The following is a 24,062-nucleotide window of genomic DNA, read 5'->3' as shown; positions in this document are numbered from 1 at the left end:
GCATGGACTCCACAAGACCTCTGAAGGTGTGCTGGGGTTTCTGGCACCAAGATGTTAGCAGCAGATCCTTTAAGTCCTGTAAGTTGCGAGGTGGGGCCTCCATGGATTGTTTGTCCAGCACATCCCACAGATGCATGATCAAATTGAGATCGGGGGAATTTGGAGGCCGAAACAACACCTTGCACTCTTTGTCATGTTCCTCAAACCATTCCTGAACAATTTTTGCAGTATAGCAGGTTGTATTATCCTACTGAAAGAGACCACTACCATTAGGGAATACCGTTGCCATGTTGCCAGGGTGTACTTGACCTGCAACAATGTTTAGGTAGGTGGTACGTGTCAAAATAACATCCACATGAATGCCAGGACCCAAGGTCTCCCGGCAGAGCATTGCCCAGAGCATCACACTGCCTCTGCCAATTTGTCTTCTTACCATAGTGCATCCTGGTGCCATCTCTTCCCCAAGCAAGCACGTGCCCATTGTAGGCACTTTCAGTGGTGGACAGGGGTCAATATGGACACTCTGACCACTGTATGTTCTGAAACCTTTCTATCATAGCCAGCATTAACCTTGTCAAAGTGTCTTCCAACACATCAACTTTGAGAACTGACTGTTCACTTGCTGCCTAATATATCCCACCCCTTAAAAGGTGCCAATGTAACGAGTTAATCAATGTTATTCACTACATCCGTCAATGGTTTTAATGTTATGGCAGATTAGCGAGCCACGACCCATCCTTGCTCTTGGAAGGACTAGGCCTTTTCTGGAGGCTGCTTATACAGTTGCAATCAAAATTATTCAACCCCCATTGCAAGTCAGGTTTATTGTCAAAATTTAAAGACTTTCATCTGAATTTTGCCAAAACAGACCTTGAACATCCTATAACCATTTGGGTGAATGTTCTGTGGACTGATGAGTCGAAAGTGGAACTGTTTGGAAGACAGGGGTCCTGTTACATCTGGTGTAAACCAAACACCAAATTCCACAAAAAGAACATCATACCTATGGTCAAGCATAGTGGTGGAAGTGTGATGGTGTGGGGATGCTTTGCTGCTTCAGGGCCTGGGCAACTTGCAGTAATTGAGGGAAAAATCCTAAAGGAGAATATCCATAAACTGAAACTCAAGTGCAACTGGATTATGGAGCAAGACAATGATCCAAAGCATAGGAGTAAATCCTAGTCCTAGAAGTAAGTGAAAGACTGATCTCCAGTTATTGAAGGCGTTTGGTTGCAGTTATTGCGGCTAAAGGTGGCACCACCAGATTTTAAGTTTAAGGGGACAAATAGTTTTTCACACAAGTGATAGGTGTTGGATAATTATTTTTTTTTGCTTCAATAAAAACAACAAAAAAAAAATCTGTATTCTGTGTTTACTCATGTTGCCTTTGTTTTATGTTGTACTTCATTTGAGGATCTAAAACTGTTTAGTATGAGATATACACAAAAAACAGAAGAAATCAAATACTTTTTCACAGAACTGTATATCAAACCTCCTGATTCAACAATAAACCAGATCCACTTGATAATAAAGGCTCCTGTGTGCCTTGTCGAAAGGGGTAACAAGGCACAAAAAAACAATGCATGGATCACCAACTATAGCAAAGAAAAATGATTTTTAGATTTATTAATGACAAAACTCTGACAAACAATTTTCCCCTCCTTCATTTTTGCACTTTCCCGGGGCAGTTAATAAATTCGACTACAGTACTCAAAACTCCATTAAATGAGTATACGGTCCATTTGTATCCAGTTTTAGGACTTGTCTGTTGCCGTAGGTCCCGTGTTTGACTTCTGTGCCAGCCTCGGTACACTTGGGGGCCGAACTCAGCTCCTTTTCACAGTGACTGACAAAACTGGCATACAGCTTCTGGCCATCCTCTTTACCAATGTTGTTGTGGTACTGCATGCACTTCCCCTTCGCTTTCCCTCCCAGTGTTGCTTGAGGTACAATGAGGACATTGCCAGGCAGATCAACAACTGAGGTGTATTTCCCAGGTTCAGTCTCGGACAGCTTTACATTTAGGAGGGTGTTCACTGAGAAGAGCAGGAAATGTAGGCTAGATTAAATTAAGACTTTTTCTTGTTGACAATGTATTTGTTTTACATCATAAATTGTAAATTTAAATGTAATCATTCAACTACTGTATAAAATAGCACAATACCCATTTTGGGGATCATATCTTCAGTTGCACCTTTGAAGAAGCAAATGTAGATGACCATTCCACGATTAATCTGTGCAAATATGCAAAATCAGTAACTACAATTTTGGACATTTAAATAATTTATCAGATTTTTGGATAAATTGAATTTATAACACATCTTCCTTTAAACTGTAGTAAAAAAAAAAAAAAAAAAAAAAGTCCAAACTAATCAGAAAAGTGTTAACTTAATTGTTTTCGTCCACACACATCCACTATATTATCTGAAACTTAGCAATTTTGAAGAAGGTTTAAGGTCCAACCACTTGGCATAATCATGTCATATATACTTGAGCTTATTTCCTGATATCCACTATAGTGCACACCTGACCATCACGTATATATGTTCTTTCTGAACATCCCATTCCAGATTTAATCCCTGTTTGCGGTTGTAATAACCTCCACTCTTCTGGGAAGGTTTTCTACTAGGGATTTGTAATAATTCAGCCACAAAAGTATTAGTGAGGTCAGGCACTGGTGCTGGGCGAGGAGGCCTGGGACGCAGTCTGTGTTCCAGTTCATCCCAAAAGTGTTCAGTGGTGGGTTGAGACTACTGTAATGCTACAGCATACAAAGACATCCTATACAATTGTGTGGCAACAGTTTGGGGAAGTATCATGTATAGGTGTGATGGTCAGGTGTACACAACCTTTGGAAACATAGTGTACAAAATATGTCAATTTCTTTGATAAGCCTTATAAACCACACTAACTGAAGTGGAAGTAATGCTAAACCATGTTATATTTTCTAAATCAGTTTTTTTTTTATTTAAAATATTCAGATTCCCCGCAAAAAAATATCAGTTTACCTGTATTCAGGAAATTTTGATAATTTTAATGTTCATCTTTATTCCCATCCCATTTAGAAAGACATTACAGAGTAATTTCCCAAAATGTTAATAATAACAGTTGTATTTGTTAGATTTTATACTTAGGTTAAAAAAAAATAAATTATTATTATTATTTTTTTTTTTACATGTTCAGTTCGTGCAATGGCTTTGAAACAAACTTTTCTGTCAAGTCTTTCACTTGAGAGCTTCTAGCATCATCACCAAGGAAAGGTTTTGTTGTTTGTTTGTTTGCAAATGTACGCATATTTAATGAGACAAAAGTTCCAATACAAAAAAATACTTAAAAAATACTTATATCAGCAATCGACTAGTGAAGATTTATTGTGATATCTACCTACTGTACTATTTATTATTATTATTATTATTATTATTATTATTATTATTTTACTCCATTCAGCTGTAGTGTTATGCCTTAAATTTTCAGAGAGAGAGAAAAAGAGACAGATAAATGAAATGTAAAGATGGACAGATCACCTCAACCCATTCTGCCTCAGAGTCAGCGTCTGCAGGTTTCACTTGAAGTTTTGCATGTAGACACTGCTGAAGAAGCACTCTGGCTTTTACCGAAGGTCCGTTCGCCATTGTCCTGACATAAAAACAGCATCAAAAAATTGCCATGAAAAGAAAATACTAAATATAGACAAATGAGAACACTTATCTCTAATATCCTTTTCTTTTTTAAAAATGTTTAGTGCCTGTAAGAACATAATAACACAATAATCAACAAGCCAGGAGAATAGAGTAAATGAATAAATTGAATAAATCCAAAGTGAAAAAAGTACGTCAAGTATATAAAGTCTTTCACAGACACTAATATTTATCCTGTGAAATATTTTTCTTGGTTTTCTCTTATATTCCACGATTATGTGAACACATGAAGTTCATCATAGTGGATCCACCTCACGTTATTTCTGTTCTTTTACAATGATCATAAACTGTATACCTTTGACCTGTAGCCACAAAATGTACATTGGTAAATGCATACGTGTCTCTGTTTTTTAAATGTAATACTCAAGTTATGTCTGTTCTTTATCTTGTCCTGGCATCTTCGCAAGTGATCCCCAAGTCTTTGTACACAGTAAAAGCTCTTATATTTGAAGACCAAAAACAGTTTGCGCTTGGAGAATTTACATTTATGAATATGGTACTTTGATAATAAAAATATGAACATTTATAAATAAAAAAAGAAAATTCTCCTTGTTCATATTCTGGAAAAAAAACCAAAAACATTTTTATAAGTAAAAACAAAACACATGACTCTCACATAACATTGAATGAATTCAAGAGTGTCAGACCAGAATTTAACAGTGTGTGTACCACAACAACTGTATGGAAGCTTCTGGTTTATCCAAGCAATGTTGATATCTACTTTAAAGTATTTTAAGAGAGCACTTATTAGGGTAAAATCTATGAATTAGCTGAAATGTTACATTATTAGTTATAAGAAATTTGTGCAGTAAGGACCATACCTTCTTCCCGGCAAAAGTTCTTTCCGAAACAAATCTCTTATTTTCTTGTTTGTTTGTTTTTTTTATTTAGAAGAAAGACAATGTTTACCTATAAACGATTCACAGATGTCCACAAATGCAAAAAAAAAAAAAAAAAAAAAAAAAAGAGTCACAGGACAAATGATCTTTAATACCCTAATACCTACCACGGTATGAATCGCTTCCGCATTACGTCATCAAAATGCGCCTTCGCGTCTTCTTGTAATTTTTATACGAAACTCGTGTTCTTGATAGTGTGGTTAAGCTAGGCAATACTAGCATGTGAAAATGACGTATCCGCCCTTCATTTAGCTACTGAGCGAATATTTTGTAAATGTAAAATGTTATTTAATCAAAGCTGCAGAAAGCTTTCAGAGGTGTGGAAGTGGAATTCGGCTTCCATTGTGTTATGGTCGTGTAGTAATGTTAGACATCCTCAGCCGCTCTCAGCAGGCTGTAAACATGATGTCCGTTTGAAGGTAAGTGAAGTACATAAATGCTGAAGGCATCCTGTGTCAGCTGTGATCACTATATGCAAGTTAACAGTCTGTACATGTTAAAAGTCATGCATCGCAGTAATGCACCTAGAAGACTCGCGTGTAAATGAGTTGATCAGTTTAACTGGTGCAGCTTGTAGTGTTTACATTCCTATACTAGAATTTACAAAGACACTTTGGGGGGGGGGGGGGGGGGGGCAAATAGTGACATGCATGGGTCTGACTGATTTCTTCATTTGAAGCATGTATTCACATTTTTCCAGCCAGGAATTGATCACAGCACCCAGCTCTGACCCGTTTCCCCTGAAAGACACCTCATAATGCATACATAAGTAAATCCTTCATCCTACAGCCTGCGAACTGCAAATCAAAGTCTGCAATCTGTACGGCTGTATATATTCTTTCAAGGCTTTCACAACTAGAGGTCGACCGATTGATCGGTTTTGCCGATTATTCGGCACAGATAACCGGTTGCACACCGATAGTTTTTCCCCCGGTTGCGTCCGCTGTCATTATACAGTACGAGAGCGGCCTCTAGAGGCGAAATAATCACTCACTTCGTTTACACGGACAGCCATAATCTAATTATTGACCTTATTCTGAGTAAGACAATACTCTGAATAAGGTGTTTACATGAGTTGCTTTTAGAATACTCCTTTCATGTTGCTGTTTCCCATGTTATACAACATAGTTAGATTAATGACACACGTCATTACGACCACACACCGTCCAACGTTCCCTCCAGAATTTCACGTATCAACATACATATTTCTAATTTTATGAAAGCTTCAAGTGCAGTTAATTATTTGTCATGCTATAAGTGCAAATAGACGACTGCTTGAAGCTATGGGCCGCGTCCGAAACCGCATACTTACCTACTATATAGTAGCTGAAATACATGTATCTCACCTACTATACAGTAGGTAAGTGCATGGTTTTGGACGCAGCCGTGCTCTCTTGTTTGCCGTCAAATGGTTGAGCACTGCCGTGTGTGATCGTGTCCTGTCACAAAATGCGGCGATAACTCCCACACGAGGTTAACAGTGTGATTAAGGTGTGTACATGTCTATAATGCACTTTGATAATGTGACTAAAATAGGAACACTCCACACGTCTTAATTCGATTTGTGTTTACTTCGCGTATGACTTTAGTTGGATTAAAGTCATCAGTAATCGCTGTTTGCATGCTAGTTTCTTAATCAGAGTATCGTCTTAATCGGGTTAATATCGGATTATTGTGGTCCATGTAAATGTACTGAGTGACAAATGTTGTTATTTGAACATGTTGTTTGAGTCATTTTGGATGTCTATTTTTATTTGGTATTTGGAGTGTTACTTTTTTTTATTTTCTTTTAATATTTATTCAAAGTTAACGTATATTAAATATTTATATTTCATTCATTAAAAAAAGTAGGCCTACAGTACATTTTCATGGTGCAGTAAGTACTGTTTGTTTTTGTATTAAAGTTCAGCAATATTTTAATATATTTCAGTGTTATGTTTTCATTCAGTATCAGTTTTAAAAACTATCGGTTGATTAATCGCTTGTCGGCAGGTACTGCACAACTTAGTTATAGGTTGGGGGGGATTGGTTGACCTCTTCACAGCAATGATACACAGCATTCTATTATGATGTTTTATTGTAGCACCTGATGTACGCCTACAACATAAATTCGCCATGTCCACACACCAGGTCTAAACAAAACATAAAAATAAGTCAAGTGTTTTTTATGTAATTTTATTGTCATTCCTCTATATAGCTTGTATACATTGGAACGAAATGCCTTTTCTGCAGAACCATGGTGCACCACAGAACACAACCGTACATAACTTGCACATACAACAGTGTGAGACGAGTGCCAGACAAAAAATACACCAAACATTATGCATAGAACAATACATGTATTTGAGCATCATTTAAAAATTATGCTTCATTGAACAAGTATGTCTCACTTGGTGCTGATTTGTCTGCCCTCCCCGACACAATTTTTATTTTTTTTGCTCGAATCCCTTCCTTGTGTCTTCAGATGGAGGAGCTAAGAGGTGAAGCTGGGAAGCACATGAAAGCACAATTAAAGAAGTCAAAAACACCCAGAATATAAATACAGGTGCTGTGGTTGCAGGGTTCTAAAGTCAAGTTCAATCCGTCTATTTTCTGTACCCCTTATCCTACACAGGATCACCTGAGCTTATCCCAGGGGACTCGGGACATAAAGTGGGGGACACCTTGAGGTGTCAACTCATTTCTGGGCACAATCGCGCACACACACACACCCATTCACACACTACGGACAATTTGGAAATGTCACTCAGCCTACAGTGCATGTCTTTGTATTGGGGAGGATACTGGAGTACCTGGAGGAAACCCCCAAAGCACAGGGAGAACATGCAGACTCCATGCTTACATGGCGGAGGCAGGAATCAAACCCCCAACCCAGAGGGGTTGTGCTAACCACTAGGGCTGGGTAAAAAATATCGATTCTCTGATTTTAATCGATCTTCAATTTAACGAAACAATATAGATTAGGGAAATCCCCGAATCGATTCTTAATGCGCGTGCTTTTACTTGAGCGGTTTGAATATTATCTGTAGTTCGCCTCTCGTCCTGAAGATGTCTCCATTTTTCATATTTTGAATTTTGAAAACGGGTTTATTTCATGTGTCAAGCTGTTAATGAATTTCACTGTTGCACATTTTACATTGTTTTTTTTTTTTTAACAGTAATGTGCAGTTTGTGCTTACCTTGTGTGTATTATATACACATATTTATGATGTCTTGTTACAATGATTGTTACTCAAAATCAATTAAAAGTAATTAGACATAATTGTGCAGGCCCTATTGTTAGTGTAAATGTGTATTTCAGTAATATAGATAAGTAGGAGGGTTTCATTTACCAGTGTTTATATTAAAACATGGATTCCATGTCTACAAAACTAACATTTTAAATGAAATATTGATAATTAATTCATATTAAATCGATTTGAAACCATATGAATAAAAATTTAATCAAATTGCCAAATTGGTCACAATACCCAGCCCTAGTAACTACTAAGTCACCGTGCCCTCCTACAGTAAAGGTTTTTGTTTGGTTGTATGATGATGTTGTTGTTGTTGTTGTTGTTGTTGTTTTTACAAGGACCATTGTTGTGCCTCACTTAAGAAAAACAGAAACACACAACAATCTACAGGCAGAAACATTTTTTAATTCCTTTGGGCAGTTACCAGGAGTTCCCAAACTAGGGGCTGATTTTACAAATGGGGTTGCAAGAGAAACTCACAATCTCCTTTTTTGTTTTATTTATTTACTTTGCTTACTTTACAACTACGAAGAAGGTTTTGTGTGCTACTGTTTCAAAATGTTACTGGGAGATGTTTGGGGGGGGGATTGGGAACTTCTGTTATAAAACCCTGTTTGCATCAGCGAAAACAACTTGAAGCCAGTATATCTTTGTTTGTTAACTGTTTTGTCTGGCCGGCATCTTTGTTTTTGCTTGACATTGTCCTTAAATATCATTAGTAGAGATAAAACCACTGAAAGCATACCCGAGACGAGTATACAGATAAGCTTACAACTAATCTGAGTTGAAAATGTTTACATTTTTGAAGGTGTGTCGGCTTTCACCATGGTTTTTAAGCCTTTGGCTCACCAACGTGGTTGCTACAGAAGCAAAAATAAATGCATACTAGGATTTGTAACCTTTCTCATATAGTTATTAAACCATTATTAAGAATGTAACATAATGTAATCAACTGCTGTATGAAAAGCTGTGCTGAACACGAATTCTGACCTTTCATCTATGAATCAGAGAGAGAGAGAGAGAGGTCTCCTGTGTGAAAAGCTTATTAATAAATATACTTTTATCCCAATAAATTAAGTACTTAAAAATGGTTTTGCACATGTGCTCCCAAGTTCTACTTACGAAGGAGCAAATATGTAGAAATGCATTCTCTATTCATTTTAGTGTGAATTTTAATTTATTTTGAAAGTTTTTGGTCATTCGGGTCATTTTTATGCTCGAAACCCGGCGTGTTAATCGTGAGGATGTTTTATCAGACATCTATCCTGTTTTTTTTTTCAATCTCAGACAAGTGCGTAGGTGTTGGCAAATCTACCACATCAGGTAATTTGATCTGTTAGTAGTTTTTATGGATGTGACACGTCTCCAGTCAAATTCAAGATGCCAACCTAAATGTAACAATGTATCTAGTTGACAACAGTTATTTATTTATTTATTTTTCGATTAAAAAATTGTACGCCTTGTGAGTTATCTTCTAGGGAAAACGGGCAGAGAAGAACAGCTGTGTTCCAGCTGGTGGAGGTGATAAGTTCCTGGCTGGAAAAAAATGTCAACACAAGCTTAAAAAAAAAAGAAAAGAAAGAAATGATCCACTTCTATTGAATTTCGATGTTGTCCTTCAGTATCTTAGAAATTATAGGATTATTGTCAAGTCTAGAGGTCTACTCATCAGTTAAAGTACTGACCTCATTTACTCATGAGCTTTCTAGTTTGCATGTATTTTACAGAGATCAATCTTAGGTGCATGTTGGAACATTGTCAAGTCTAGTTACTGTACATCGACTTACCATTCCTCCTACTAGACGTATTCTGACTGGTGTCTCTTCACTTATTAGAGTTCAGCTTCTGGTGAGAGACAGCAGGAGAGGCAGAGGGCTCACATGGCACGTGGCCTTCCGAAGCAAAAGCCCATAGCAGGTGTTAAAGAGGTCATCGTTGTTGCATCAGGAAAAGGAGGCGTTGGCAAATCTACCACAGCAGGTACACATGAGCTTGGCTTTCACTTGTTCCTTAAAACTTTCAATCCACTTGTGATTTTGTTCTATGAACAGTGTTTTTGTACATTTATTTTTGAAGGTTATGCCCTTTTTTGTTGTTGTTGTTTGTTACTGACTTGGCATTTCCCCAGTCAAATACAAAATGTCAAAGTAAATGTAGCATTGTTTCTGCACCAGTTGACATCACTTATTATCCTCAGTTAAAGTAAACAGTTCACAAGACTGCAGCATCTTTTCTGCCAGGATCCAGTCCAACATTTTTCGTTCATTCTTTTTCTTTCTTTCTTTCTTTCTTCACTTCAGTTTTTTCACTGTTTGTTGAGTCACTGAAAGTCACTAGGAGTGCCTGCATAAAAACCTACAAAGATTACTATCATTTTGACTGTTTTTGTCTTAAGCATTTTCATGTGGCTGTGAATGTTTAGCTGAGAAGATGTAGTCCTGTGAAATGTTAAAACTTTGATGTGGTAGGAAAAAAACAAGTGTGCTGCATAATAGGAGATCTGAAAATCAGTATGACCGCACAAGAGACAAATAGGACACTTAACAAACACTGTACACTGTACACAGAGGAGTTTTATTGATTTCTGAATGAACACAGAGCCACCGAAAATGACAAAAACGCCCCAGATATTTAAAATGCAAGAGGAAAAAGCCCCCATAGTTAATTCCTGTTTTTTATTAGGATCATTTGGTATACTATATACAGTGTTGTTAAAAAAAGTATTTGCCCCATCCTGATTTCTTCTGGTTTTGTATATATCTCATACTAAATTGTTTCAGAAATGAAAACAAAATCTAGGATCAAACAAAGATAACCTGAGTAAACACAAAATACAGTTTTTAAATGATAATGTTATTTATTAAAGCAAAAGAGTTATCCAATACCAACTGATCCTGTGTGAAAATGTATTTGCCCCCGTAGTTACTAATTCCCCAAATCTATTAAACTGCATTCATAATGGGGTTCAGCTGGACTAGAAAGTTGAAAGAAAGTCCAGAAATGATGAGGAAGAAGGTGATTAAAATACCTCAGTCTGGAAGGGTTACAAAGCTATTTCAAAGGCTCTGGGACTTGGCACAGTAGTGAACTTTCCCAGAAGAAGAACCTTCCAAAACTCCTCCAAAAGCACTCCAATGAATCATCAAGGACAACAACAAAGGACCTACAGGCCTCTCTTGCATCAATAAAGGTCACTGTTTATGACTCCACTATCAGAAAGATATAGGCATCCATGGAAGAGTGGTGAGGTGAAAAACACTGATAACCCAGAAGAACATTAAAGCTCATCTGAATTTTGCCAAAACACACCTTGATGATTTTCAGAACTTTTGGGAGAATGTTCTGTGGACTGATGAGTCGAAAGTAGAGCTGGTTGGAAGACAGTGGTCCCGTTACATCTGGCATAAACCAAACACAGAATTCCACAAAAAGAACATCATACCTATGGTCAAGCATGGTGGTGGAAGTTTGATGGTGTGGGGATGCTTTTCTGCTTCAGGGCCTGGGCAACTTGCAGTAATTGAGGGAGACATGAATTCTGCTCTCTACCAGAAAATCCTAAAGGAGAATGTCCACAACTGGATTATGGAGCAGGACAATGATCTGAAGCATAGAAGTAAATCCTAGTCCTAGAAGTAAGTGAAAGACTGATCTCCAGTTATAGGAAGCATTTGGTTGCAGATATTGCTGCTAAAGGTGGCACAAAGATTTTAAGTTTAAGGGTGCAATTAGTCCCCCCCTTAACAAAATAAATAAATAATAAAAACTGTATTGTGTGTTCACTCAAGTTGCCTTAGTTTTATGTTATATTTTGTTTGAAGATTTAAAACTACTTGGTATGAGAGATACACAAAAACAGAAGAAATAAAAAAGAAATACTTTTTCACAGCACCGTATATTAAATATAAAGACCAATCTAGGTTAATTCTCGTGATATTTCTGAAATCTCTGCACATACAGTCATGTGAAAAAATAAAACTGGAGAAATCCAAATCCACCGTGAAAATATCTACCATCGAGTTGTGGAAAATAGACTGGCCCGATATCAATGGAGATCTGGCTATCTTTTGCAAGTCTTGTATTGTATTATAATATAATATAGAGTATCATACGATTCTTGATAAATTGTTGAGACTGGAAATGTTTTTACCTTTGGAATAATTTGGCATGATATTACATCAAGGTGTACACAAAGACATGAAGACTTACCAATTGTTTCATATATGTGTGTATATATATATATATATATATATATATATATATATATATATATATGTATATGTGTGTGTGTATGTGTGTGTGTATGTATGTATACATGCGCGCATATATATATATATATATATATATATATATATATATATATATATATTCATTCTTGATACAAATCACATGGTCACAAAGTCAGATCTAGATATTAGAGGTGTAACGATACACTCCGGTCACAATTTGCTTAGATTCATAATACTGGCTTCACGATTCGATTTTATTCGATCCTCAGAACATTTTGAACAAAATGATGACTATAAATACTGCTTCTTCTTTTTTTTTTTTTTTTTTTTTTTAAATTTCTGAATCATAAACAATGCAAAACCATGTGCATTTTTGTCTGTATAAAACTAAATGTAAAAAAAAATCTACAAACAAATTTTGTTTAGTATTGTAAACAGAATGTACTACAGGTTCACAAAGTCTTATGAATAATAAATAAATAAATAGATAAATTCTCCCAAAAATTTGATTGAATGAACATTCTCTGACCTGGGGAAATAGAACAGAACTAGCACTCCAAATTCGGCTAAAATGCCGACTGCCACGGCCTCTTTCTTGGGCACTGTAAATCACAGTAGCACAGGGCTGGTATCGTTTAAAAGTTTTTTAAGGGTTATAACATGCTTGTGTAACCATTTAACGAATAATGCCTGTTGGTCATTGTGATACAGAGCTATCAGGCCCAGCGTGGTCTCTGTATATTTTAACTCTCAGTTGAGCAATTTCGGACTTCTGGTGTTCAAACAGTGCAGTTGCATAAAATAGAGTGCTTATTCCCACAATGTGAATTGCACGGTCCCATGATGCATTATATCAACCTGTTAGATATTATTGCAGAAAACACGAGGGCCAGAATTTAAGTACCCAATCTGTTCAAATGGCTCCATAACTTGTTATGATAATGTCAAGGCACACTTTTGTCAGCCAGATTGATGTGGAATTACTTGTTTTGTTTTGATCATCTTTACTCTTTTCTTTACAGTAAATCTTGCTCTTGGACTTATGGCTAACGATCGGGTACTGTATAACTCCCAGCATGATCTCTAAAAAAAAAAATTATAACAAAATATTCAGTGACAGTTTAAGGACTTGGCTAGACTTTGTTCTTTGTCTTTTACCTCTATATTTTTGTTCTTTAGAGTAAAACGGTGGGCCTTTTAGATGCTGATGTCTATGGCCCCTCGGTCCCAAAGCTGATGAACCTCAGAGGAAACCCAGAATTAACAGACAGTAGGTGGTAACACGTGCCCTATAAAATATACACAGTCGAAGATCAGGAAAAAGACCAGGTCTCATTTTTTCCAGTCTTCAGTTGTCCAGTAGGCTCAGACTCCTGTTCTTGGTTTTCAAGAGTAGAACTCGATGTGGTCTTCTGCGTTTGTAGATCATGCACCTCATGATCCTACGTGTGTGCGTTTTGAGGTGCTCACCACAGTTGTAAAGAGTCACCATAGCCTTCCTATTAGCTCAAACAAGGCTGGCCATTCTCCTCTGATCTCTCTCATCAACAAGGCATTTCCACCCAACAAATTGCTGTGCAGTGCATTTAAAAAAAAATAAATAAAAATTTGTGCACCTTTTCTGAAATACTCAAACCAGCTCACCTGGCACCAACAACCATGCCGCAGTCAAAGTCACAGAGATCACATTTTATCCGCATTCTGATTTTTGATGTTATCAGTAAGTGAAGCTCTTGAACTGTATCATGTCTCATGCTCCTGTCATTTGATGGCTGATTGGATGATTACATGACTGGGCGGTGCACGGGTGTTTAAATGAAGAGGGTCAGCGAGTATATATGAAGCCATAAAGACTATAGAGATGCTGAAAGAGAATAATACCACAGGGGCATATTTGTTTGTGAGTCACAGAACTGTGTTAAGCAGGTGTTTGTATATATTTACATATAATCTGTCTTTTCATTAAATTTTCAGACAACTTAATGAGACCCCTTATGAACTTTGGGATCCCTTGGTAAGTGTGTAAATATATTGAATAAATTACTGTCGAACATGAGCCGGTCTCACCGCCTGTCTCCTCTACCTTCTTCAGTATGTCTATGGGCTTTCTGGTTGAAGATACAGCACCCATTGTGTGGAGGGGTCTGATGGTCATGTCAGCCATTGAGAAGCTCCTTAGGCAGGTGTGGTCAAAACTTGTCATTTTTCAACTTGAATTTCATGTTTATTCCTCCAAACTAGGCTACGATGTTCGGCGGACAGTTATATTAGCCAAATGCAGAGGTCTATCTTACCTTGTAGCCTAAGGAGCAGCTAAATGATTTCTTAATCCTTGTTATGGTGAAACAGGCGAAATCTGAAAGCTGCAATTTTCCTGCTTTTTCAGATAAAGCAGCAGGTGGAACAAACTCGAATAAAATCCACTCAGCGGAAAAGACAATTTATCGGTTACTTTCCTTTTCACATGTAGGTGAAATTTGACCCATGAATTTGCGAGCCAATAGAAATCGTCTGTAATGGGACTGTGGTCTTTTCGATCGGTAAAAACAATGGCACTCACACCACACTTTTGTCGAACTGTTGTTTTTTTTTTTGGTGTTTTTTATTTATTTATTTTATTTTTATTAATTTTTTTACTGTTACGTGGTGCATATATGAAAAAGGAAAAAACAAAACAGCCGCCTTGTTTGCTAACATGCCCTGGGAATTTTGTGGTAATATTCAATTTCTTCTCTCCACCTGCTAGGTTGTTTTTGTTAGCAATGTTGTCACCTCTGAAAATGTTGAGAGCACATCATTTTCTTCTAAATGTATAATACTTTTTGAATATTCTGCTTCTTCAGACCTCTTTGTTCTGTTTTGATTTAATATGTCTTTAGGTAGACTGGGGCTCTTTGGATTACTTAGTGATTGACATGCCACCTGGAACAGGGGATGTACAACTTTCCATCACACAGAACATCCCGATAGCAGGTAAATAAAATAAGTGTGTCCGGTTGTTTGCATATTAGATTTAGTATTTTATACCTGTTAATTGCGTGTGTCAGTCTGGAAAAACCTATCGGAAGTTGCTGTGGCTGAATTCTGAACTCAGAAACCGGTTGTCAGAATGTCTGTGATGCTCCCGCTCCATAATCAGCATATAATCTTTCAGTGCGATTCTCAGGGGGTGGTGGAGGACGAGCATTTAAAGTGCTATCTATGATCTTTCACTTCAGGAATGTCTGTAGAAAATGTCGAATGTCGAAGGGTTTTCCTGTGTGACCACACAAATATTGTGAGGTTCAAAAAGTTTGAGAACACATTGGGACCACATATGGGATTTATATTTTCATTTGAAATTGGCAATAAACAAAATTGAAAAAATATTTTAAAACAAAGGAAGTAAATGTTCAATATCTTGGACATTAAATATTCAAGACTCTGCACTATTTCTATTTCCGTATTTTAAACATAAGCAACTTTGTGATGTTGACCATGTTAGCTCCTTTGCACCAAAGGCCAAGTTTTCCTTGAATCTTATCCGTTCTAGTAAAGCATGCGTTCAGATGACACTCCAGTGGATTTGATATAACACGAATCATCAGGTCTTACAAACTAGTGGAGTCCAGGCCAGCTCAAATGCGCTGTCATTATAGCAAAAAGGAGGTAATACCAAATACTAAGAAATTCTGAAATTCATATAAATATTACTGCTGATAATAAAATAAAATGATCAGATTATTAAATTTTCTAAAAAGATATATATATATATATATATATATATATATATATATATCTTAGAGGTGCACTGATATTAAATTTCTCAGCCGATACCGATAACCTATTATTCAGTGATATCTATCTATAGTTCTGTCTTTTATGCCTTCTTATAAATTGAATAATAATTAATTCCACAATTCTGAAAAAAATGCAAATAAAAACTTTATTCTCTCCATTTCAACAAGTTGTTTCACAGTAACTGGTCTCATAAACAGAAAACACATTACTCAAATTAACATTAGCACACTAACTAAATTCTGAAGATTAGAGTAAGATTTCTTAACTTACTGAATGTTATTAATTCATATTAACATTGACTGAATTCTAAAAACGTCCTGTTAATCTCACATTCACTCACCACTAACAAAAGCATTTCTACTTCATCACTGACATCCAACTGGTAATACATAGCATAAACTTTTTTTTATATACATATTAACATTAACTGAATATGAAATGTACTACTCTACAAATATATTTTTCTGTGCAATATATGTACTACTTTTTTGTCAACTCCTCTTCTTTAATGCAGCGCGAGCACTTCCGGTGTAAAATTTTAACAGTGCAGAGCTTACAAAGCATAGAAACTGCAGTTTTGTCATCATTCCACACAAGAAACATCTTTACACACAGCACGAAATCAAAGTGTTTTCCCACCCCCTTTTGACTGACAGGATATAATCGGCCCTGATCATCGGATTTAAACGTGAAAAATAGCCTTTATCGGCCAATACATCGGTGCATCTTTAATACAAAACAGAAGCATTTTCTCTAGTGGTCTCAGACCTTTCGGCTCCACTGTATATTGACTCTGTACTTCAGAACTTTCAGTTTATAATGAAGCTCTGAGTATGAGGCTAAAGTGTTAAAGTTGGCACTGCACCTTTATTTTAAATCAAGTGAACATCAAGAACTGTCTGATTACTTACAGACAACATACTTTGCGAACAACGTCCTTCTACAGTGTACTGGACATGCTTTGTATAATGTTATATTCAGTGACTGCAGTTAAAGGGTTATACGTTTATTCACAGGTGATACATGCATTATAACATTAGCACAATTTCAGTAATGTTGCACAGAAACGAGTATCGACTTGCACTCCTGGAATGAACAAATCTACATCTGATTCAAGAAAGTGTCGTACTACATAAAACCGATCTGTGATTTTTATGCCACACAAGCTCCCGTTCCCACCCACTAATCCCTGATTAATATATTATATGCATAGAACATACCACAGTTTACCCTCACCTCATATACATCTCATTTACATGAAACATTCCCTAATTTTTGCAGGTGTTGCAGTAAGTGTGCTAATAAAAGTATAGCATTCAGCAGGCTACAGTTGTCTAGAATCTATGTAATAGAATAGGGAGGGGGCACTTTTCAGTGAAACTGAGGGGTATGTGTGTCGGAGGCTGTGGAAAATAAAAATTCTCCTTTAGGTATGAAATCTGTGCACATAATGAAAACTTTTAAGAGTTTTTAGTGAAGGAAAGACTGACTCAAGAGGTTTGTCTGTTTTCTACTGAAATTAATGTGTTGTATACATAATTATAGGACTGTACTAGTTTTTTTTGTTTATTTATTAAATGAAGGCTGAAATCAGGGAGAAACGTATATCACGGTAGGCACCTTTGATAGATAACGGCTAATGAAACGATTCAATCTTTGGCCGGTCACAAATTGTACAGTCTGCACTGCGTATTGTAATGTAGAGCCACTTTACAATGTTAAAACTTTGTAATTTTATAAGCAGCATAAATCAATGACTACTAAGTATACTAGATTTGATATATAGTGGCAACAGTGGTGTTCTCTCATGAGACACTCAGGTTATTTAAAGATATAAAATAAGCCAATACTGATAAAATATGGAAAAGTTCATTGTAATAACTGTGGAATAAAGGCACATCACTTTACACATGTGCATGATGGCACTTCTTCCAGATCTTTTACATCTTTATTCACCTACCATATAAGACAAGGAAAGGTGCCACAACTAAGTAAATTTCAAAAACACCACAAATAATCTACACTAAAAAAAAAGCTGTGTGTAGTTTCAAGTGTTTAAAAAATTTATGATCAGCAGAAGGACGTGACATTCCTATTATTTCTGTCCGAGTTAAAAACCGACACAGGATCCGGGTGCGCAGTAAGACCCGGGATGCAGTAAAAGTCCAAAGTCTCTATTCTTTTAGCCGGCACTTTATTTTATAACTGCTGAAAGTTCTTTGCCGCCGAAGACTCTAGGAATTTTTATTGTATGTATGCTTCATATTACAGGTGCTGTGATCGTGTCCACTCCACAGGACATCGCTTTGTTAGATGCACGCAGAGGTGCGGAGATGTTCCGTAAGGTTAACGTGCCGGTGAGACTCTAAAAGCATCTGTTAAGCACGTGTAGTAACCAGAAAACATCCCTGGCAGGTGGTCATGAATTCCAGATGTTTCTGGCTGTACAGTACAGGGGAAATCTCAATCAGCATGTTATCAAAAGAAATGAAGTGTGGTTGAATCCTAATGACTAAGCTTAACAAACTGAATAAAGAAAACTAGCAGTGCTCGATGGTAATGGCGCCACAAAGTTCCACAGCATTCAGTGGAGAGAAAAAAAAAACTCACCGAGGCAGAAGAGATGACGAGAGGAGCTTTGGAGGGCATTTTATTTATTTATTTAAATTTTCTAGCAAAAAGCAGTGCTTAATTCGTAAAACGTGAGGCACCAGAACACCAAGGACCTGAAGGAGCAAATGATCAGGAAGGGAAGAGGTCCTGGAAAGTATAGATACAACAGCGCTCCACATTCAGTAATACAGTATTGATGAATGTTGTCATACAGGGTTAATATAGTAGGAACGATTACCGTGGCACAACGAGGTATTGTAGACATAAGGTTTCAGTGATGCTGTGTGAGGACCGGAGGGGCCAACGTCTCGTTTCTTATGTGTTAATCTTCAAAATATGGGCTTATCCTCACAACAAACAATTTGCTCAAAACACCAGGTCTTAAGTACATTATGCACGTTAAACAATATAATAAGAATTATAACAAGAAGAGCAGTGTCTTGCCAGTGTCCCGATTTGCTCTGCTTGTCTGTGGCAGTTTGGTGTCTTTTAGAAATAAAGCAAAATTTACATATGGCACAGGGTGGCATTAAAGAATTTGGAAATGACAACAAAATCAGCCTATTTTCATGCATGAGCACTAGTGATAACACGAGTATCCTCATGTGTTATCATGGGAGGGTGGTGATGTTTAAAAAAATCAATCACTTAGGAAAATTGATTTTATTATTATTATTATTATTATTATTATTATTATTATTATTACATTAGTTAATTTTATTTTTATTTAAAGAATAAATGTGCCGAGGTGCCTGTTCCATCTAAATATGTTCAAATGCGAGGTGCCGGATCCTGTTCCCGCATGATCCGGCACAAATTAAGTGCTGTCTAAAGGGTTGTTTAATCCTCCACCGGTGATTCTTCCCACATCTGGCAGGATTCATCGAAAGATCTCTGTATGACTGTTATTTATCGCAAATACTGCGTCATGCGGTTACCTAACGACTTTGTCGAAAGGTCTCGCCATGCACGTGCCTGAGCACAAGAAGGCATTTAGGTGATTATACAGGGTTCATAGAACCAAGGTTCCAATCATAACTAGTGTTCTGTATGTTCATTTTCATGAAGTGCCTGAATTAATGCGACATTACTGACCGATGGAACGTCTAACAGAAATGAACATTTTGGAAATTCTTACACAAGAGTGAAGCTATGTTGCTAGGATTGAACGTTTATACTCGTTATAGTCATTATAGTTTAACATTTGAAAAAAGATGTCTCTCTTTGTTTATTTTTTGTTGTTTTTTGTAGGTGCTGGGTTTGGTTCAAAACATGAGTGTTTTCCAGTGTCCTCAGTGCAACCATCAGACACACATCTTTGGTTCAGATGGGGCGAGAGAATTGGCAAGTGCCCTTGGAGTAGAGGTTCTTGGTAAGATTTGTTTACCAAATAAAACCTATAAATGAAGTGAAACCACCAAAAAACACCACATTTTTATTTATTATTATTATTATTTTTAAAGAGCTTGAATTACTGTCAGCATTACATTGTAGTACATAATTGTAAGGGTGTTTTCACACTTGGCTCGAATCCTTACCCAGGTTTGTTTGTGGGAGGATGTCATCACCACACTTTCGACTTCATATAGCGTAATACCTTCTGAAACCTTGCCGTGCATACATGTCGTACATCCTTTGTACCTTTATTGTATTGAGGTTTATTTTAATATATTAATGTTATTCAATCAGTATTCAATTAATTTTGCTTGTCACTGATCAACCATTATGGTATGGCCTTTCACCTGAAGCGGTGCACTTTTTCATGATAATAATAACTGTCACTCTGAATTTATAGAAGAATGACAATTCCTGCCATTGTGAAATTGAAAATAAACTGTGACGTAGTCAGTTCAGTTGATTTAATGCCTGGCCGTGAAGAGTAGATCGCTTACACATGGCTGAACAGAGATCTGTTCCAGGTTCGGAAAGAGCTTTTACAATACATCAAATGTACTCAAAATGCAGAAAACCATGGCACTGGGGGGGAGAAAAAAAACCATGAATAAATTGTGAAAACACCCCTAAATTTATTAGTACATGTGGAGTGAATGTGGAAATTTGCACAGTATATGATTTGTAATACAAGTTGTAGAGAAAGAAGTAAAGTAGAATATATGCTTGACGCTGCATATGTGATCTTAGGTCATATGTTTGGTCTGCGTCCACTACAGGTGACATTCCACTTCATCTGAACATCAGAGAGACATCGGACAAGGGTCAGCCCGTGGTTGTGTCGTCTCCTGACAGTCCTGAGGTGATTGCGTCATGATTAAATTATACATGTTGAAGCCGTTCTTCATAAATAATATCTCTACTTAAATAGAGGTTATGTTTTTGGAGAACAGTTTGAAATGTGTAATGTACATCACGTAAGAATCTGTGTAACATGGTGCACTATATGGCCAAAAGTATGTGGACATCTGACTATCACACCCATATGTGGTTCTTCCCCAAACTGTTGCCACAAAGTTGGAAGCATACAATTTTCTAGGATATCTTTGTATGCTGTAGCATTACAGTTTCCCTTCACTGGAACATGGAGGCCCATGTTCCAGCAGGACTATTCCCCTGTTCACAAAGCCGAGCTCCATAAAAACATAGTTTGCCAAGCTTGAGAAGTAGGAGAACTCGAGTAGTCCGGACAGAGCCCTAACCTCAACCCCACTGTACACTTTTGGGATGGATGAATTGGGATGTGGATGACACCCCAGACCTCCTCACCCAACATCAGTGCCTGACCTCACTAATGCTCTTGTGGCTGAATGAACACAAACCCCCACAGAGATGCTCCAAAATCTAGTGAAAAGCCTTCGCAGAAGAGTGGAGGTTATTACAAGAGAAAAAGAGGATACTAAATCTGGAATGGGATGTTCAAAAGGCACATGTTGGTATGCTGGTCAGGTGTCCACAAACTTTTGACAATATAGTGTGTGTGTATATACAATAATGCTGACATGAATTGCATTGTGCATTTGAAACTGTTCTCCAAAAAAACTGTATGTATTTATGCACTATTTAGTAAAATTATGGAATTTGAGTTAGATCATTTCTGGTATTTCAATTCCTAGTCTGGTAAAGTTAGGATAAAATGCTTTTAAAAAAAATAGTATTTACACATTTTAATTTTTTTGGTATTGTGGGTTTTTTTTGTAAATTTTATAATTACAATCAAGGTGATAATGCGATTTGTTAATTATAGCCTGTCACTACTTCTTGAAATAGGCATATGATAGGTTCTTTGCTAGTGGCCCAAATGTTTCAGAGTCACGTGTCAAACCTTTGACCAAAAAAATGTTATCCGTACCTACTGCCATTTATCATACTGAGCAGTATGATATAGCAAGACGAGACAATGTTGATATTAATATGCTAACGATAGCTGTTGGCAGAATGATATGCGAGCCATGAAACAGTAGCAGGGCCAAGCCATCTGTTATGTCTTGTTCTAAATCTAATAGACCTTTTTAACTGAACATTTATTAACAACAAGAACACGAGTCATATCTCTATGTAAATGTAATAACTTTATGTCGGTTCATTGGTTGATGAGACTTTCATTTATGATCACATTTCTGTTTCTGCTCGATTATGTGCAGGCTGAAGCCTACAGAAGAGTCGCCTTAGCAGTGGTGCGTCGCCTCAGAGAGGAGAACATCTGAATGACTTCAACACTGCTAAACTATTTATTTATTAGTCACTAGTGTTGAGAAACTTCAATAAATGTTTTACTCATGTCCCATAGTTCATGTTGTTTACCGTGCTTACCAGTAAGTAAGAATTTATTACATTTTAAGAGCCTTAGTTGTTTTTTTTTTGCCATTTTTTTCTGTCAGCTTGTTTAGGTTGTTTTATTTTATTTCAACACATATTTTTATAGTTAATTGTACTTCAGTGTTTTGAGTATATATGAAAAATTAGGATTCCATTTGGTAAGGTTCACATGGGGAAGTGCACTTCGGAATTTCCCGAATACATTATTAATTATTTAAGGAGCTAAAAATGATGTGTTTTGCACACTCATTAGCTGACTCCCATGCAGCTTCATAATGCTAACTACACTATATGGCCATAAGTTTGTGGACAGCTTACCAAGCACATCCAAATGGGCTTTTTGAGCATCCCATTCCATGTAGTCCTCTTATGCTGTTATAATAACCTCCACTCTTCTGGGAAGGCTTTTCACTACATTTTGGAGCATCTCTGTGGGGGTTTGTGTTCATTCAGCCACAGGAGCATTAGTGAGGTCCAGCACTGATGTCGGATGAGGAGGCCTGGGATGCAGTCAGCGTTCCAATTCATCCCAAAGGTGTTAATTGTGGTTGAAGTCAGGGATATGTGCAGGCCAGCGAGTTCTTCCATGCCAGCCTTAGAAAAACATGTTTTTATGGACCATGCAGGTGCACATGGTTATTGTCATATTGGAACATGTCTGGGCCTCTTAGTTCTAATGAAGGGAAATCATAATGCTACAGCATACAAAGACATCCTGGACAGTTGTGTGCTTCCAACTTTGTGGCAACAGTTTGGAGAAGGCCCCACACATATGGGTAAGATGGTCAGGTGTCCACATACTTTTGGCCATGCAGTGTAACCAACACTGATACTGATGGCTGGAGATATATCTATATCTCCAGCCATCACTATCGGTGTTGGTTCATTCAGCCACAGGAGCATTAGTGATAGCACTTGCTATCCCAAGGAATTCGGGGCACAAGGCGAGGGACACCCTAGATGGGGTGCGAACCCATCACAGGGCACGATCGTACACCCATACAGTGCATGTTTTTGGACTCGGGGAGGAAACCCCCGAAGCACAGGGAGAACACGTAAATTCCGTGCACACAGAGGGTACAGGCAGGATTTGAACCTCCAACTCTGGAGTTGCAAGTCAAACGTGCCCCCAATGTTCTACCGATCTTCCAGGTTATTTGTACTAGTAAGAAATTTTTAAAAAATCAACTGCTGTGCCTTTGACAGAAACAAATTTAACACTTTGTGCAGTCCAGTTGATTCTTTACATGTTCTTAATTCCTAACTGAAAATCAAGGGAGTGTTCCTGTTAAACCCAAATCAGTGCTTCCACTAAAATAAAGCTTTTTTACTCACTGAGTGAGTAAAGTCAGAGTGCTCCATTTACATTACTCATATTGCTCCGATATTGACTAAGGATAGCATTTGACTGGAAGTAAAGTCACATGATAAAGCCTTCTAGGAGAATAGAAAACCATGGTGACTTCCTGAAGAGTTTTCTGCCTGCTGTGACTCAGCTTGTGCACTCCCTCTAATTGCCAGCAATGCAGTCTGTGATTCATCAGGTCAAACAAGTTTGCTTTCTTATTTCTTGTACATCATTGTTCCTGTTAGAACAGCCTTGAGGTTACAACTGCATAATGACTTTTATCTAGGCTTTAGAATGATATTATGTAGTACTGATATCAGTTTGGTGGAGTTTGCCTTTCTGTGAATGTCGTGACCTTTGTAAGCCTAATGAAAATATGGGATTGGATGATGTTAAGGTTATGCTAAGATATTCATGTTGTTTATTTTCCCGGGGGTACTACGGCATCTGTCTGAGAGGAAGAGATGTGGCCGATGGATTCAGCCCAG

The 24,062-nt window shown here is 37.2% G+C and overlaps 2 protein-coding genes across 5 annotated transcripts; one reads left to right on the top strand and one right to left on the bottom strand.

Moving 5' to 3' along the window:
- Positions 1–1,596: 1,596 nt before the first annotated feature.
- On the bottom strand, positions 1,597–9,649 carry LOC108270386 (D-aminoacyl-tRNA deacylase 2). 4 transcript variants are annotated; one of them, XM_053682637.1, is made up of 4 exons: positions 9,621–9,649; positions 3,525–3,636; positions 2,165–2,234; positions 1,597–2,036 (listed from the first exon to the last, which is right to left on the bottom strand). In XM_053682637.1, exons 2-4 carry the CDS (start codon positions 3,630–3,632, stop codon positions 1,711–1,713), a joined length of 504 nt encoding a protein of 167 aa, XP_053538612.1. In that variant the 5' UTR covers positions 3,633–3,636; positions 9,621–9,649; the 3' UTR covers positions 1,597–1,710. The 4 variants fall into 4 exon arrangements, with proteins under 4 accessions (XP_053538612.1, XP_017332507.1, XP_017332509.1 ...); XM_017477018.3 differs by lacking the exon at positions 9,621–9,649 and adding an exon at positions 4,705–4,837; XM_017477020.3 differs by lacking the exon at positions 9,621–9,649 and adding an exon at positions 4,608–4,680.
- nubpl (nucleotide binding protein-like) lies at positions 4,819–22,196 on the top strand. Its single transcript, XM_017477017.3, has 11 exons — positions 4,819–5,016; positions 9,669–9,813; positions 13,085–13,119; positions 13,242–13,332; positions 14,037–14,076; positions 14,155–14,245; positions 14,942–15,035; positions 18,114–18,199; positions 19,707–19,827; positions 20,627–20,709; positions 22,052–22,196. The coding sequence occupies exons 1-11, from the start codon at positions 4,879–4,881 to the stop codon at positions 22,112–22,114; spliced, it is 987 nt and encodes a 328-aa protein (XP_017332506.1). The 5' UTR covers positions 4,819–4,878; the 3' UTR covers positions 22,115–22,196.
- The last annotated feature ends 1,866 nt before the right edge of the window (positions 22,197–24,062 follow it).

This window comes from Ictalurus punctatus, chromosome 9 (genome assembly GCF_001660625.3).
Source record: "Ictalurus punctatus breed USDA103 chromosome 9, Coco_2.0, whole genome shotgun sequence".
Taxonomy (NCBI): domain Eukaryota; kingdom Metazoa; phylum Chordata; class Actinopteri; order Siluriformes; family Ictaluridae; genus Ictalurus; species Ictalurus punctatus.
This window is presented reverse-complemented; position numbering and strand designations above follow the sequence as displayed.

Excerpts from the sequence above, each read along its gene's own strand:
- LOC108270386 (XM_017477018.3), bottom strand. The coding sequence starts at position 4,727 with ATGCGGAAGCGATTCATACCGTG. Across the intron at positions 3,637-4,704 it reads CGGAAGCGATTCATACCGTG|GACAATGGCGAACGGACCTT; the intron begins GTAGGTATTAGG and ends TTTTTATGTCAG. Across the intron at positions 2,037-2,164 it reads AGATATGATCCCCAAAATGG|TGAACACCCTCCTAAATGTA; the intron begins GTATTGTGCTAT and ends TGCTCTTCTCAG.
- nubpl (XM_017477017.3), top strand. The coding sequence starts at position 4,879 with ATGTTATTTAATCAAAGCTGCAGAAAGCTTTCAGAGGTGTGGAAGTGG. Across the intron at positions 5,017-9,668 it reads AACATGATGTCCGTTTGAAG|AGTTCAGCTTCTGGTGAGAG; the intron begins GTAAGTGAAGTA and ends TTCACTTATTAG. Across the intron at positions 19,828-20,626 it reads CCTTGGAGTAGAGGTTCTTG|GTGACATTCCACTTCATCTG; the intron begins GTAAGATTTGTT and ends CGTCCACTACAG.